General features: G+C 44.9%; 1 protein-coding gene across 1 annotated transcript in view; it reads left to right on the top strand.

Annotated features, from left to right (window-relative positions):
• Positions 1-4,580: 4,580 nt before the first annotated feature.
• BSG (basigin (Ok blood group)) overlaps positions 4,581-17,488 on the top strand; it is a 37,981-nt gene continuing 25,073 nt past the window's right edge. The window contains exon 1 of the mRNA XM_056518026.1: positions 4,581-4,789. Within this exon, the coding sequence (XP_056374001.1) occupies positions 4,699-4,789 (91 nt within the window). The 5' untranslated portion in view covers positions 4,581-4,698. The remainder of the gene's footprint in view (positions 4,790-17,488) is intronic.

The following is a 17,488-nucleotide window of genomic DNA, read 5'->3' as shown; positions in this document are numbered from 1 at the left end:
CATTTTGGTTGGTCTAAATTTGGAGCAATTTCTCCAAATTTATCAAACTTGTGCAAGCCCCATGAGAAATTTCGTGCAATGGTCTAAATCTCCACACAGTTCTATTTGTAGACCTGTTCTACACCTCACAGGAAAAGTGGTGTATCCTGGACGCTGGGCTTTTGTTCTATTGTTTTTCAGGATTCCACTGAGGTTTTTTTTTGTCCACCAGCAAAAACGCCTGAAAAACGGTCCCAGCTTTTCCTGCATTTTGGTAATTTTTCTTGGGGGAGATTTATCAAAAACTGTACAGAGGAAGAGTAGTGCAGTTGCCCATGGCAACCAATCAGATTGCTTCTTTACAAAAATGAAAGGAGCAATCTGATAGGTTGCTATGGGCAACTGCACCGCTCTTCCTCTACATAGGTTTTGATTAATCTCTCCCCTTGTGTTTTTTCTTGCATTTTTGCTGGTGTGCGGAAACAAACATTTTTGTACCCTGTGTGCATTTTTTTTCCACTGCAGGTACTACTCCATGGGTCGGGTGCAGAGCATGATGTATAGCATATACATATACAGGGTGCAGAGCATCACTACTTACCTCCGCCCGCTGTATAGTATACAGGGGGCATAGTGTATCCATGTATACTATACATGAGCCCAGCAAGGAAAGAGTTAACCCACACTGCAGCTCTGAGTTAAATCTTTGTGCGCTCTCCTGTATATACAGCCATCTATAGATGACTGTATATACAGGATACAGTAGGCAAGAACAATTGGAGGCTCCCTGTTACACACTGCAGTATGGGCGCACTCACCAGGTGAGATCGCAAATGATGTCCTAACCTTTTTTTTTTCTCATTTCAGATACGTGAATGGGGAGGACTACGTCAGATTCAGTGTATTGCGATGATGACCAGCTTTTTTTTAATGTCAATAAAAGGTTTAATGAGGGCTGTGTGGGGAGTGTTTTTTTTTTTTTTTTAAATACATTTTTTTTTCAATGCCGGGCTTAGCGTTAGCCACAAAAACAGCTAGCGCTAACCCCCAATTATTACCCCGTTACCCACCGCCACAGGGTTGCCGGGAAGAGCCAGTACCAACAGGCCTGGAGTGTCAAAAATAGTGCTCCTGGCTGGGGTTATTTAGGTTGGGGAGAGCCAGTAACAATGGTCCTCGCCCACCCTGGTAACGTCAGGCTGTTGCTGATTGGTTGGTATCTGACTGACACTGAAAATATGGGGAACCACACACTTTTTTTTATTACAAAAAAAAAACAACACATAGGCTTCCCCATATTTTCAGTGTCAATCAGACACCAACCAATCAGCAACAGCCTGACATTACCAGGATGGGCGCGGACCATTGTTACTGGCCCTCCCCAGCCTAAATAACCCCAGCCTGTTACCGCCTAGGCCAAGGAGCGCTATTTTTGATGCTCCGGGCCTGTTGGTAACGGCTCTTCCCGGCACCCCTGTGGCGGTGAGTACCGGGGTAATAATTGGGGGTTAGCGCTAGCTGTTTTCGGGGCTAACGCTAAGCCCAGCTTAGTAATAGATTCCGTCTACAAGACGGCTTCCACTACTAAGCCTGAAATTTCAATTATAAAAAACACAACACATGAAATAAAAAATGGATTTAAAAAAACACTCCCCCACAGCCCTCGTTAACCCTTTTATTGACATTAAAAAAATGCTAGTCATCGTCACACTCCACCGAATCTCAGGTAGTCCTCTGCATTCACTTATCTGAAATGACAAGAAAATAAAAACACGAAAAATGGGTCAGTACATTTTTGGCGCTCTCCCCTGGGTAGAGCGCACATAATGCAGTGTGTTCCTAAAGAGGGAGCCTCCAATTGTTGCTTAACTACAACTCCCATCATGGGGGCTGTAGGTAAACAACAGCTGGAGTCTCCCTGTTTGGGAACACACTGCCAAAAAGGCTATGTTCCCATTATGCAAAACGCATAATGAGAACAGAGCCATACTTACCACCCTGGCTTCAGGCCTGGACTGTGAAGCCCCCCCCAGACTAATACTGACCCCTTCTATAGTGAGCGCTGGGACCGCTGTGTGATTGACAGGTCCCCAGCGCAAGTGTCCGGCACCACTGACCTTTATATGTTATAAATCTTTATGATACACACTGCCCGTCCTCCTCTTCATTCTTCTGATGCCGGAGACGCGCGGCTTCTGTATCATAGTCTATAGACAGAGCGCCCCCTCCCGGCCTCCACACTGCACGGGGCTGGGGCCAGACAACAGCAGGGGGCGCTCTGACTATAGTGAAAGCAGAAGCCGCGCGACTCCGGCATCAGAAGAAAGAAGAGGAGGACGGGCAGTGTGTATCATAAAGATTTATAACATATAAAGGTCAGTGGGGCCGGACACTTGCGCTGGGGACCTGTCAATCACACAGCGGTCCCAGCGCTCACTATAGAAGGGGTCAGTATTAGTCTGGGGGGGGGGGGGGGGTACAGTACACATAACAATTATATACTGTAGAAGCGGCTCCACTCGCTCCCCTGTATAGACCTGTCACAATTCATAATCCCCGCCAGAAGACAGGAGCTCTGATTGGCTAATAGTGGTGAATAGCTTTCCACCAATCAGAGCTCCTGTCTCCTGGAGGCGGGGATTATGAATCGTGACATCTGCATACAGGAGCCGGCGGCAGCGCAGTGCAGCCGCATATACCGCCGGCTTTTTAAGTTAATAAATGCAGATCGCAGCGGGTCTCTGGAGAATGACCTGCTGCGATCTGTCCTTCAGCCCCAGGACTACAACTCCCATCATGGACAGAGTCTGTCCATGATTGGATTAGTAGTCCTAACAGTCACAATAGAGTCCCGCAGACGGGGGATGTGCGTATCTCAGCGCTCCGGTACTACAACTACTCCCATTATGGGACAGATTCTGTCCCATGATGGGAGTAGTTGTAGTACTGCAGTGCTGAGAGACCCCCACCTGCATCTTCCACCGTCTGCCATTTTCTACGAGTCCTTGCTAGCACTCTTAGGTTTAGACTACTTTTCTTGCAAAAAAGCGCAATTGCGCAAAAAAAAACATCTACTTTTTTTTTGCGCAATTGATAAATACCAGTCCACTGGATTAGGTGGTGTACGGTAGACCAAACTGGTGACAACTTTAGAAAACTGTCCACCAAAAAAAACGCAGCTCTATGCAAAAAAAGCGCAATTGCGCAAAATTTGTAGACGTGAAAAATGGTCTAAATGCAATGATACATGTCCCCCCATGTGTTATTTCAAAAGGCCAACAAATCCGCTTAAAATAGCACATAAGGGTACGTTCACAAGCACGGATTTTTGCAGCGTATTTACCTGTGGATCCACTGGTGAAGGCGCCGCTCTATGCTGGTTTTACATGTGCCTGCTGGTGGCGGCAATACGCCGCTACCAGCAGACACAGTGCAGCGATGTGCGCGGCATACTCGCACATCGCGGCCACTCTCCCTGCTCTGAGCTAGTCAGAGTGCTCCCGCGATGTGCGAGTATACTGCGACTCGCACATCAGTGTGTCTGCTCGTAGCGGGTATTGCCACTACGAGCAGGCACATGTAAAGCATAGAGCGGGCCTTCACCAGCCGATTTGCAGCGTAAAATACACTGTAAATCCGCGCGTGTGAACGTAACCTAAGACACGACTGAGTGACTAGATGAGTTAGTTCATGAGTTAGTTCATAGAATGCAATGTGGCTCTAACAAGTGCACTTATGTAGTGTAAAACAAGCCTCGCGCTGTGATTTGTTCTTACAGAATCTGATTGGTTGCTATGGGCAACACAGGTTTTGATAAATCTCCCCCAATATCGCCTGTTACCATCCCTAGTTCACAGTCCCATAGGGTGCGTTCACACTGAGTAAATCAAGAGGAATTCACACTGAAAAATTTACGTGCGGAAAAGAGAATTTTCTATTCCCGCACGGAAATGGGGGAGATAGAAGTGAAGGGTTTTTCAGCCATTTCCGCGTGAATACAATGTCGGGCGGAATTTTTTTTTTTACCATTGACTTCTATTGATTTCTGCTAGCGGATTCCGCTTGAAGAATGAACATCATGTTCTTTCTTCAAGCGGAAAGGAATTCAGGGTCGGAAATCCGTTAGCAGAATTTCCGCAGTGTGAACAGGACAGCAGAAAAAACATTAAAGTCAATGGGCAGAGGAGATGTGCATTAATTTGGAGCGGAGAATTCAAGTGGAATTACTTGAGTAAATTCATCTTGTATTACTCTAAAACTGTGTTTCCCAACCAGGGTGCCTCCAGCTGTTGCAAAACTACAACTCCCAGCATGCCCAGACAGCCAAAGGCTGTCTGGGCATACTGGGAGTTGTAGTTTTGCAACAGCTGGAGGCACCCTGATTGGGAAACACTGCCCTAAGAGATACTTTTGACACACAGCCATAGCGCCATCTAATGGCAGAGAGGAAAACCCACATGTACTCGCCTTTCTTGTTTATAACTCATGTAGTTCCTATTAGAACCCACACGAAGCTAAAACAACATTCTGAGCCTTATGTAAGTCATGTGACCGTCATGTCACGTGCAGTGGGGCCGAATTAGTACGTGAGAAGATTGGCGAACACCGGAAGTGCGTAGCGCCTGTCCCCGCCTACCGACATAAGGAAGCAGGTGACCTGTTTTTGCTTCCAATTGGCTGTTATTCGGTGAGGAGAGAAGACGCCGGTGACCTGTGTGTATGACCGGGGTAGACTGCGCCATGAACGGCTCCGGGCTCTTGGTCGCTGCTGTGCTGCTTGTACTGAGCGGGAGAGGGGCCGAGTGCTCAGGTAAACGTCTTGTCTTTAGAGGGATACGAGGTGTCTATGACCAAGGGTCGGCCATTACTGGGGTCGTGTAATGCGAGGGCGTCGTACTTGTTAAGGTGCTCGGGGATTGGTGACGTCATAAGCGATGTGCTTCATGGAGGTCTACAGCCAAGCCTTCACCCTGCTGCTTCAGGTCACCGCATACACCTTCCCATACTAGGGACATCTTATATACGACTGCTGTCCGAACTGTGGACCTCCAGGTATTGCAAAATTATTACGGCAGACTAGGCATGCTGGGAGTTGTAGATTTGCAACATCTGAATGTCCACAGTTTGAAGACTATGGTTATATAAGCTTTCACTTCCTACCAATCTTCAATCTGTTTTTCAGTCAGTGAATAAAAACTTTTTATAAGACTGGGTTCACATCACGTTTTTGCCATACTGTTTTCAATCCGTTTTTCTAAAGAAAACCGTATGGCAAAAAAAAAAAAACAGATGGAACAGTATGGGGAAAAGTAAACCGAATGTTTAAAAAAACAGTATACAGTCTAAAACGCATAAGGTTTACTTTTTCCCCATATTGTTCCATGCGTTTTGTTTTTTTTGCCATACAGTTTTCTTTAGAAAAACTGATTGAAAACAATATGGCAAAAATGTGATGTGAACCCAAGCTTGGTTCACATGACGTTTTTGCCATACTGTTCTAAAGAAAACTGTATGGCAAAAAAAAACTTTAAAAAAATGGAACAGTATGGGAAAAAGTGAACCGTATGAGTTTTTAAACCGTATACTGTTTTTTTTTTTTTTTTTTTTTTAAAGTGCATACAGTTCTGTCTGTTTTTCTCAAAAAACAAACATACGTTTTTGAAAATTTTGTCCATTTTTAATGGGAGAGGTGTTGGGTGGGGACTTTAGGAAGCAAATGCGCATGTGCGAAGTAAAAACCGTATACCATTTCCCGTATGGAACCGTATACATGTGCGTTTCCCATTGACGTCAATGTTAAAAAAAAGTATGCGGTTGCAGTACGGTTTTTAAACAGTGGTCAACCATGGTTTTGAGTATGGAAGAACTGTATTGCAAGCAAACCATACGCATCCGGATGCATACAGTTTTCAATTATTTGTCTATGTATACAGTTTTCAATACAGTTCCATACGTTTTCAATAATGAAAACGTGTACGGGAAACGTACTTGAAAAACATGGTGTGAACCCAGCCTTATTTACATCCAGAGCCTAGCTATCTCCCACCCAGTCGGGTGCTTTCACACCATGTTTTTGCAATACAGTTACCGTATCAGGTTTTTGATGAAAAAAGGATTCAACCGGTATACGGTTTGAAAAATGTCCGGTTGCATCTGTTTTAAGAAAAAAACCTGTGTAACTTTTCACTCCATTTTGAAGAAAGTTTCACTTGTTTGATTGAAAATCAAAGAAACAACCCTGTGCAAAGTCAAAAAACGTATGGTGAAAGCCGGATGGAACTGTACACACATACGGTTTTGTACGGTTCCCATTGACTCCCATGTTAAAATAAAAAACATACGGTTTTTCACCTGTACCAAAAACGTTGTAGATTGGTTTTGGGTACGGGTAAAAAAAAAACTGCCAAAACCATATAAGACGCAAAACGGACTAAACCGGATGATTCATTTGAAATACGGTTTACAATGTTGTCAATTCATACGGTTTTCTATACAATTCTTTGTTTTTGAACTTGAAACTGCGTACGGGACGTGTATAGCAAAAGCGTGTTGTGCATCCACCCTTACAGACCTGGCATAACTGGAGTTGTTTTGTCACAAGTTTGGGAACACCGCTCTATCAAATGTAGGAGCCTGTGCGACAGTGTTTCCCAACCAGTGTGCCTCCAGCTGTTGCAAAACCACAACTCCCAGCATGCCCGAACAGCCAACGGCTGTCCGGGCATGCTGGGAATTGTAGTTTTGAAATAACTGGAGGCACACTGGCTGTCCGGGCATGCTGGGAGTTGCAACAGCTGGAGGTACACTGGTTGGAAAACACTGCTGTGCGATGTGTACCAAGCCTTCACCAGTGGTGAAAACAATCATATTGGAGATAAGGTGTCGGTCACACAGTACATTACTAAGCCAACGCATTTCAGGCTGGTTTCATTAACAGTACTAAATGGATTAGTGTCCGGGTGGCTTCTTTATTCATGCTTACATCTAAGCCTAGCCACACCCAGTGGTTTACACTGGTAATAGCACAGTGATCAGCTCTGGGGAAGCGTGCTCCTTATTGGATTAGATATTGTATGTATGTGTTTGTCTTATAGTGGGGGATGGTAGCCTTTAGCAATCCTTAGCCAATCCTTTGTATTGAGACTTTTATCTTACTGTACAGTAGTGGTGTACAAACAAAGAAAAACAGCCAGCACAACTACCTAGTACACGGGTGCACGCTGCTGTGGCAAAGACAGAGTATACAAAAGACTGCAGCAGCACACTTGGTCAAAAAAATGGAGGCTCTTAGCGCGCTTTTTGATCAAAACGCCCCCCCCATCCATCACGCGGAGGTGGCCTCATTTCGGATGGGACCCTAACACACATTATGAGCCTAACACTCGCCTCTACTGGGCATATAACCTCTGGGTTTTTCACAGGGGCTTTTTTAAATTGATAATGGTTCCAGCATGTCACCCAGTCAGGCTATAGGGTCCCATCTGAAACGAGGCCACCTCCGTGTGGTGGATGGGGGGGGACACGTTTTGATCAAAAAGTGCGCTAAGAGCCTCCGTTTTTTTTTTTTTTTTTCAACAAGTGTGCTGCTGCAATCTTTTTTTTGTATACAGTAGTGGTGTTGCCTTATGTTTGTTACATTATGAAGACCGCTCATGTATTGGATTTATGCACGCCCAGTACAGTAGGTCTTTATTACATGAGACCTTCCGTTGTTCCTATGAAATGAAGTTAGGAGTACAGTAAGCCTATTGGTCTGTTAATTGTCCTCTTTATGTTTGGCTCCTGTGGGACATGGCATGTGATTCCAGCTTGGAGTCTCTTCTGTAGCCTGCATTCGCCAGCAGTCTAGCTCACACCATGTATTAACCCTGTAGCTCGGCATGCCAGATATTACTGTATGTGGTTAGTCCATACTGGAGAGATGCCTGTTTTGTTGTTCAAGGGTCACTACTACAGCAATTATACATAAAGTGAAGGGAGGGGCTGGCGGGGGTTTGCATATAGCTTTGATCAAAATGTTTTGCAGACAAATTGCTTTTTAGGCTGCGTTCACACGGGCGTCTAGACCCGTCCAGTTCTTCTCCCGTGAAAAATAAAAAAGGCTTGTAAAAAAAAAAGACAATAACTGATGCAAAAGAATGTTATCTTTTTGGATCAGTTATTGTTCAGTTAAATAAAAAATATTATGTTTGTTCTGAGCATTGCAAAAATGGATGACATTAAAGGCTCATCCATTTTCCATAGACTTAAATGTAAAATTTACTGGATTAGTTTCTTTTTTTTTTTTTTTTTTTTTTGACGGAAGAAAAAAATACTGCATGTGCGTTTTTTTCTGCCGTCCAAAAAATGGAAATGAGTGCAGACAGGTACAAACGGATGTAATCAGATTGTTAAAAAAAATTCCATTGACCCGAATGTTTTTTTTTTTTAAACGGTTTTTAATTAGTTTACAGCCTGCAAGAATGGAACCAAAACGTGGATTAAAAGGGGGGAGAAACTCCTAGTATTGGGGTTCGATACTAGCCATTTCCCTGGTATCGGGGACTTGTTCAATGTCCCGATACCAAATCCAATACCTGCTGCCGCTCCGCTGTTCTCCCATCCGCATAATGGCGTTCCATGGAGGAGAATGTGACACACGCGTCACTCCACCTCCTCCACTGCGCCCAGCGTAACACTACGGAGGAAGCAGAGTGACGTGTATGTCACATGCCCCTCCATAGAACGTCATTATGCGGATGGGAGAATGGGGCAGCAGCACCCGTTGGACAGTCGCAGGTGAGCAGTTTACAAGGGTGGGGGCTGCGGTCTACAGGGGGCTGCTACTAATGTCTGCAGGGGATACTACCTACTATTAAAGGCAATCTTACAGCAGAGTCACCTGCACTAACTTGGATTTATAGGTAGATAGTGCAGGTGACCCGGTTTCTACCGCTGCTCACCATGTGGTCATCGGTCTCGCCTATAATGCTAATTTTTTGTTCTGCCCAATCGAGAAGAGAGAAATCTTGGCTCATACTACAGCAGCCGCCTCCATTGCGCACAACAAGGACCCACATATCAGCACTGTAAGCAGCGCCAGAGACCGCGTCACCCTGCTGTCAGATTTAAAATAAAAGTACTCATACTTGGTATCGGCGAGTACTAGAATTAAACTATCAGTACTCAGTCTTTAAAAAAAAAAAATGGTATTGGTACATCCCTACCTACATTTGCCTTTGTGGGAAGTTGGGGTACCCCATACACATTATTGTTGCTAAACAGGTGAAATAGAGTAGTTCAGTGAGCATTAATGTGTATGAGCACCTAAAGTGGGCACTATCATTATATAAACTTTTGATTGGTTTGGGATCGGAGTGTTCAGACCATGACTGATAGAACTAGCTGAGAGAAGAGGCGATAAGTGAGGCAAACCTAGTGTAAGTTTATAGGATTGTCTTGGTCAACTGTGCGTTTCTCTTCTAACAACTGGTTGTGACTTGAACACTCAGACCCCCACTGATCAAAGCTTTGGACTTAGGGATTGACCGATATCGTTTTTTTAGGGCAGATACCGATAATCGGTATAGGTTAGGGCCGATAACTTATACCGATATTCCGGTATAAGTTATTGGCTATTTATCCCCCCTCGACACCGCTGCAGAGCATTGATTTAAAGCGGGCGCTTTAAATCAATGCACTGCAGTGGCTTTTGCTGTGCCATAGGCCGCCGCTGCCACCACCCGCTTCTCTCCCCCTACCTGTCAGGGTGGTCCGGGCCATCCATCCATCCTTCCTGTAGTGTCCAGCGGCATTCCGAGTGGAGGGTGCACCGGTCCGGGCTGTCCTTCTCCGGAGGTCTTCTTCTCCACTCCGGGCAGGCTCCGGCCTAGTAGCGCTGCATAGACGCCGCTGCGCAGCGACGCACCTGATGTCACGGCGTAGTGGCGTCTATGCAGCGTACTAGGCCGGAGCCTGCCCGGACAAGGACAGCCCGGACCGGTGCACCCTTCACCCGGAATGTCGCCGGACACTACAGGAAGGATGGATGGCCCGGACCACCCCCATTACGGGTAAGTTTATTTATTTATTTTTGACTCGGAGGGTGGGGGAGGGGCCCGACCGGTATAGCGGTATGGACAAAAATCCATACCGGTATACCGTGCGACACGGGGGGGCGGGGCATTATCGGCTTATCGGCAAGGTAATTGCCGATACCGATAATGCCCAAAATTGTGATTATCGGCCGATAATATCGGCCATACCGATAATCGGTCGATCCCTACTTTGGACCCAAGGTATGTCTTTGTTCCATTCATATGAATATTGCAGTCAGAAGTTTAAAGGCTCCTTTTTATATTCCACCCTGCAACAGTATGATAAAGATGACACTTTTATGCACACAGCTGTATATTGGGCACTAACAATTTTCTTCAGCTGTGTGGGATATGACCTCACAAAAACAAGTCCTTGTGAGCCGCAATATGTTAAATTGGTTCATAGTTGGCAATGGCAAACAAGGGGTGGTGGTATCCAGTTTTGTCCACAGTTAAGTACTTCTCAATGGAAAATAGAGGCTAAATGGGGTATAGTGAAGTATTAACTGGATACTGTTGATGCAAGTGGAATTGAGCTTAAAGGTCATTAGATCTGGAATACATGATGGAGGTTACATGGTCTGTCAGGTCTTGTGGGATGTCGGAGCCGTTAATCAGTAAAATATGGCTGTTCTGTCATCATCATTAGAAGTGACTGGGTAGGTGTCTGTTGGGCTTTGTCAGGATCTGTAAAATTTGTGCCTTGTTACTAGAGATGAGCGAACTTACAGTAAATTTGATTCATCACAAACTTCTCGGCTCGGCAGTTGATTACTTTTCCGGAATAAATTAGTTAAGCTTTAAGGTGCTCCCGTGGGCTGGAAAAGGTGGATACTGTCCTAGGAGGCTTTCTCCTAGGACTTTATCCACCTTTTCCCGACCACCGGAGCACCTGAAAGCTGAACTCATTCATGCAGGAAAAGTCATCAACTGCCGAGCCGAGAAGTTCGTGACAAATCGAATTTACTGTAAGTTCGCTCATCTCTACTTGTTACCTTATTTTCATTAATATGGTAAAGTCACTTTTTATATAGTGATTGATTTTTAGGGCTAAGCCTTTTAGTCACCTCTTTGGCCCAGATTTACTAAAATTGCCAGGTTTTCAAAATCCATAAATGTTAAAGATCCGAAGTCTGCTTGTTCACACATCAAATAAAGGCATAAAAGAATTACGGCAAATCACCAAACTGACAGGGGAGCAGACAAGAGTAAGCAATTTGGTTGTTTTTTGCAGTGTGCCTCTGTGTTCAGTTGTGCCATTATGGGTCAATTTGTGCCACATTGGGCACTGTACTTCATTTAGTCTGGATTTCCTTTACGGTGAGGTTTTCGCAGGAATATTAAGCACTAAGGAAAAATCAGAACGCACTAAAAAGGCAAAACCCCAAGAAAAGTGCCTGCTCTCTGTAAAGTAAATCTGGGCTGTTGTAGTGGATATGTGGTGGTTTGAATTGCTTACTCTTGTCTGCACCCCTGCCAGTTTGGTGATTTGCCATAATTCTTTTATGCCTTTATTTGATGTGTGAATAATGGGATCTGATCTTATCAGGTCATAGAAATGGCTGACTATTGTAATGGATTTGTTCTTAAAACAGTGTGCTAAACTATCCACTGCCTTACTGATGGGTCTTTACAGTTGTTCATAGGTAGAGCTCTATAGCAAAGATTGGGGAAAGTGCAGTAGGTGCCCATAGCAATCAGTGCTTTCGTAGTCTTCTGAAAATTGAAAGATGAAATCTGGTTTCTAAGGGCAACTGCTCTAGTGTTTGGGCAAGGTTTGATTAAATCTCCCCTTTATCTTTACAACTGCATTGTACATAGAACTGGCATGTATACTGCTTGTATGTCTGGGGGGGGGGGGGATTTGGGATCACATAGCGGCTCCTCCGGTCTGACAGCGGCTCTCTCCCCGGTCTGATAGCGGCTCCTCTGGGCTTTGATAGCACAGAGGAGTGCTAGCCCACCCTCACTTACTGGACTTTGTCTATGCCTGTGCTTCAGCTTGGACAAAGCCATGATTTTATAAGCCATTATTTCTATAAAAAGGAAATTACATTTTCTTATGAAGTGTATCAGAAAGGTTAATGTTTTGCTAAGATGTGCAACAAAAGTTTTTTTTTAATAAACTACTTGTCCACGGGACTAAAACAGAGCAAAATCTTCTTGTCCATCATGACTATCCACTTGACCGGGCCAATTTTCGCTTTTACACTCTCTATAATAGCCATAACTAACTACTATAATGACACCTTTTTCTAATTTTTCAATAACATTCTCCAAACATATATATATAAATTTATAAAAATTTTTTCAGTGAAGTTAAATTGAAATAGTAAAAGATAATTTAGCAAACTTGGTGGTTTTCTTTTCTAAAACGAAAGTAAGCATTGCCGGTTAGCTCAGTGGTGCTGTTTGGGACCGCTGCTGTGAAAGCTTGCAGGACGTGAGTTTTAATGTGATTTAACCTCTTCCCTAATAAGTTTGTATTAACACCCCTTTCCCATTTAAACTGTGTAAATAAAAATGTGGTATCACTGCGTGCGTAAATGTCCGAACTATATTGTTAAATTGCATGGTCAAAGGCTTACACGTAAAAAATTCCAAAGTCCAAATAGCGTATTTTGGTCACTTTTAATACTTTTTTGGCCCTCATACCGCCCCTTATACAGAAAAACTACAAAGTTATAGGGGTCAGAAGAGGACATTTTTCAACATTTTAATTTTGGTGCATGTACCGTATTTATCGGGGTATACCAAACACCGGCCTATAACACGCACCCTCATTTTACCAAGGATATTTGGGTGCCCCTTCTCTCCCTCCTGGCTGTCGGCGCCGCTCCTCTCCCCCTGGCTATCGGAGCCGGCAATGGGGCGCCGGCACCAATAGTCAGGGGGACAGAACGGGCAGCGGCGCCGATAGCCAGGGGGAGAGAAAGGCCGGCAGCAGGGCTCTAGACCCCCGGAAAGGCAGGGGGAGAGAAGCCGGTAGCGACTGCCTCTCCCCCTGCCTTTCCTGGGGGTGTATCGGGGTATAACACGCACATAGACTTTAGGCTAAAAATTTTATCCTAAAAAGTGCGTGTTATACGCTGATAAATACGGTAGTTATAATTTTATTTTTTTTAGTAAAATAAAATCAAACCTATATAAAATGGGTATCCTTGCAACTGTATGGACCTGCAGAATAAATATAAGGTGCAATTTTTACCGTAAACTGCACTGCGTACACGGATGCAGCTAAAAATTACAAAATGTTATGTTTTTTCAATTTTGCCCCACAGAAATTTTTTTCTGGTTTTGCTGTAGATTTTGTGTTGAAATTAATAGCAGTAAAATTGTTGGTGCAAAGAACAAGCCCTCACTTGAGTCTGTAGGTAGAAAATTGAAAAATCTCCAAAAAGAGAAGGTGTTAAGGTCTTAGTGGAGCAGACAGCTGCCTGTATGTTTCCTGCTTTTGTTCAATCTTTTTGGGAAAGTTATAAATGAGACCTGCTTTTTACACAGATCAGCGGGCAGGATTTTTTTTTAACATATCTAAGAATGTTATGGGACAGCAGGTTTAAAGGGGTACACTCTTTTCAGCTAGCTTCTGATCATCAGTTGAGCTGATGGGAGTCCAGTCACTTAGACTGCCATTTGCTGAAGAAAAGGATCAGTGATACTCTGGAAACTAAGGGTGCATCACTCTAAGACTGTGCTACGGCTGCTGGATCCGGTGGGGAAAACTAAAAATCTGTCTGCTGTTGTATCCCATTCATTTAAATAAGGCTGGGTTCACACAATGTTTTTACCCATACGGGACTGCATACGGCTGGGGGAGCTAAAATTGGGTGCTCCCGTATACTGCCCGTATGTAATTAATTTCAATGAGCCGACCAGAGTGAAAAGCTGACTTCCTGTCGGCTCATTTTTGCCCCGTATGCTGTTTTCCCACCGGACCTAAAACCATGGTGGACCACAGTTTTAGGTCTGGTGGAAAACTGCATACGGGGCAAAAATGAGCCGACCGGAGTCAGCCTTTCACTCCGGGCGGCTCATTGAAATGAATTACAGTACATACGGCAGGGATACGAGAGCGCCCGGTTTTAGCTCCCCAGCCGTATGCTGTCCTGTGTGGCTGAAAACATGGTGTGAACCCAACCTGAGCCGGACAGTCAGTGACTCAGTTCGGCTTATTTATGCACCATATAAGTTTTATTGCTGGACTTGGTCAGTACAGCAACATTACCAGATACAGTGTAAAGATGAGCTCTGACCGGCTCATTTAAATAAATGGGATACAGTGGGGATCCGGCGGCCGTATCGCACAATTGTAGAGTTAATGTAGCCTTAGACTCCTTTTTGTGATGGGTGACAGTCCGGTCTCCTTTTAAGAATACTGGGCCTGTAAAATATCTTCATTGTATTATTATTTTTTTGTGATCTCTAAGCTCTACATGAATGTCCCGGAGGAAAACATATTGTGATGCTTTTTGTAACAGATAGCAGGCAAAGTATGTCATGATAAAAAGGGCATCGCTTCTATATGTACATGGTCAGCCATCCATTGGATAGCAATGTCCAGCACTGGGTATCTCTGCTACTCATATTTCCCAGTAAGTTTGAAATGGGGGTTGTTCACTTGGAACCCCTCGCTTCAGAAGCCAGTTACCCCAGCACTAGGAGTGAACTTTGGATTTCTTTCTGGCATATTTTTTATATGCATCACTGACAAGCAACATTTAAAATGAGTAAGTATTTTGTAAGGCTGTTATAGCTCTTGCAGTATGTCACTGGAAGCTTTTTCTTTTTGCCCTCTCCCAGGCCCACTTGTGACCTTTTAGAACCTGTTGTTACATAAGTCACATCAATAAAATGACCAGCTCTTCCAGCTTCTATGCTAAGCGACATTGTATGTATTACCCTGGATATTGCAGTCAGTGTAGAATTTGGATAGATACAAAAAGACTCCTCTTCTGCTTAGTAATGTGCGTTGTTACTAAAGGCAGCAATGTTCTGTTCCCTGTATCTGCATATTTACAGTACTTTACAGATTAGCTTGCTGGGTAGTGGCTGCTCAGTACAGGGTGAAGGTGACTTTGAGGTGGTTATACTGGCAGGTCATATGACTCAGCATTTCCATTTAATTGGATGTTGCATCCAATCAGCAGTTTGTACCATGTAAAGGGTGCAGGCTGCTATTACATTCCTTGGTTGGAAAGAGTGAGACAAAAGCCATATTCTGTTTTTATTAAACATTTAAGCTTATTGTGGAAGTAGGCTTAAGCGGTTTCTGCTCTTGATCTTGTGAACAGCTTTCCTTTCAATTCCAATTCTAGTTATTTGCTGTGAAAAGTGAGCAGTTACATGCTATTGCATCTGGTGTAACTTTCTACATCAGTTTTGAGAAGGGTCTAGTGAAAAGGCATGGCTAGACTGTAGTTTTGTGTGGGAACTGGCTCGTAGTCTTGTGTAAGATTTTGGCCCTTGTTAATCTTGGACCACTGCTTTGGTACGTGTATGGCTTCTATAGTGGGATACAAAGGTGTTAACCCCTTAACGGCCACGGACGTATATTTACATCCATGGCCGGCTCCCACGATATAACACGCGGTAACCGCGTGTCATATTGGGTTGGTCCCGGCATGCAACTGAAGCCAGGACCCGGGGCTAATTGCGTGCGACAGCGATGGCAGTGCCTAGGGGTATTAACCCTTTAGACGCGGCATTAAAAATTGAACGCCGTGTCTAAAATGAAAGTAAAACCTTCCTGGCTGCTCAGTGGGGCTGATCGGGACCACTGCAGTGAAAATGCCTTGTCCCGATCAGCTAGGTGTGTCTGATCAGCTATTGTTTGCTCCAAGCCTGGGGGCTATAACATAGCAAAAAAGTGTGTTAAAAAAATAGTGTGTGTGTAATTATATATATATATATATAATGTGATTTAACCCTTTCCCTAAGTCCAAATCACCCCTTTTTACCCATTTAAAAAAATGTAATTTACTTGTTAAAATGGAACAGATAAGCAAATCTGCTTTCAATATGTATGCGTTCTGTGTATGTATATAGTAGAAGTCGGTAATAATGTGGTGCCCGTGGACTAGTCAGCATCCCAGCACACACAAATGTGAATAAACACTTCAGGTGAGATGCATCCAAGTCAGCATGGCACGCAGGACGCAAGTAGCGACACGCAGGACGCATTTCGGCCACCTCGTGGCCTTCATCAACTGATCAGTGGAAGGCCACAAGGTGGCCGAAACGCGTCCTGCATGTCGCTACATTGCCATGCCATGCTGACTTGTGAATAAGCACTTCAGGAGGTTTGCATCCATTCGTGTGTGCCGTGATTTCTTCACATATTTATATAGTAGACTGTAGGGATCGACCGATTATCGGCACGGCCGATATTCACGTTTTTTCCCTTTATCGGTATCGGCTTCTAACCTGCCGATAATGCGCAAAACAAGGCGTGCGCACGAATCGCGGGACTTCAGGCCGGGACTGAAGTCCCGCGATTCGTGCGCACGCCTTGTTTTGTTGTGCGGAGAAATTGCCTGACAGCATGGTGAAGAGGAAGCTGTCATCTGTTCCGCTCCTCCACTTCTCCACTCCCTCACCTTTCTCACGCTGCCATCCACGGCAGGGGCGTCCCTAGGTCAAATTATCCGGGGCCTGAGCCCCATATGTCACAAAGGAGCCCCGAATGTCAGGAGGCGGTAGTGGCCGTTCATCTGCCCTTGCACTTTTTCTTTTAATAAAGCATATGCGGACCTCGCCGTTCTCCTCCCCTTAGGCACTGAAGGGGACCTCGCTCCGGGCCGCTGTTATAAAGGAAACTGTGTCCTTGTGGAGGAGAGTCACATTCTGCTACAGGGACACAGTTTTCTTTATTACAACAGCGATGAGTTAACAGGCAGGGACGTAGCACACGACGCAGGCACCTAACGTCACGGTCCGTACCCTGGCTGGAGGAGGAGGACATCCCGCCGCCACAGAGCTGCTTCAGCTGTCCTCCCCACAAGGTGCGAAGGTGGGTGAAAAGGAGGATGGGGGAGAGAAAGAGCAGTATGGAATGAGGGAGGGGGCTGTAATTGGAGTGTAGAAAATCACGGGGGGGGGGGGGGGGGGTTAGAAGATAATAAAGCATCAAAGAGGTGTGTGTGTGTGGGAGGTTGATGGCGGAGAAGTTTTAATAATTATAGAGTCGGGGAGGAGGGCAGAAAAGTGTGGTGGTGGCGACAAGGGGATCTGGGGGGGACTTAGTGGCTGAAGGAGGATAACAGAGGGTCTGAGAGTGACTAAGGCAGTGGTGTACAAACTGTGGCCCTCCAGATGTTGCAAAACTACAACTCCCAGCATGCCCGGACAGCCAATGGAACGGCATGCTGGGAATTGTAGTTTTGCAACATCTGGAGGGCCACAGTTTGGACACCACTGGACTAAGGGTTCCA

Source organism: Hyla sarda, chromosome 1 (genome assembly GCF_029499605.1).
Source record: "Hyla sarda isolate aHylSar1 chromosome 1, aHylSar1.hap1, whole genome shotgun sequence".
Taxonomy (NCBI): Eukaryota; Metazoa; Chordata; class Amphibia; order Anura; family Hylidae; genus Hyla; species Hyla sarda.
Note: the sequence above shows the minus strand (reverse complement) of the source record. Positions and strands in the feature narration are given on the sequence as shown.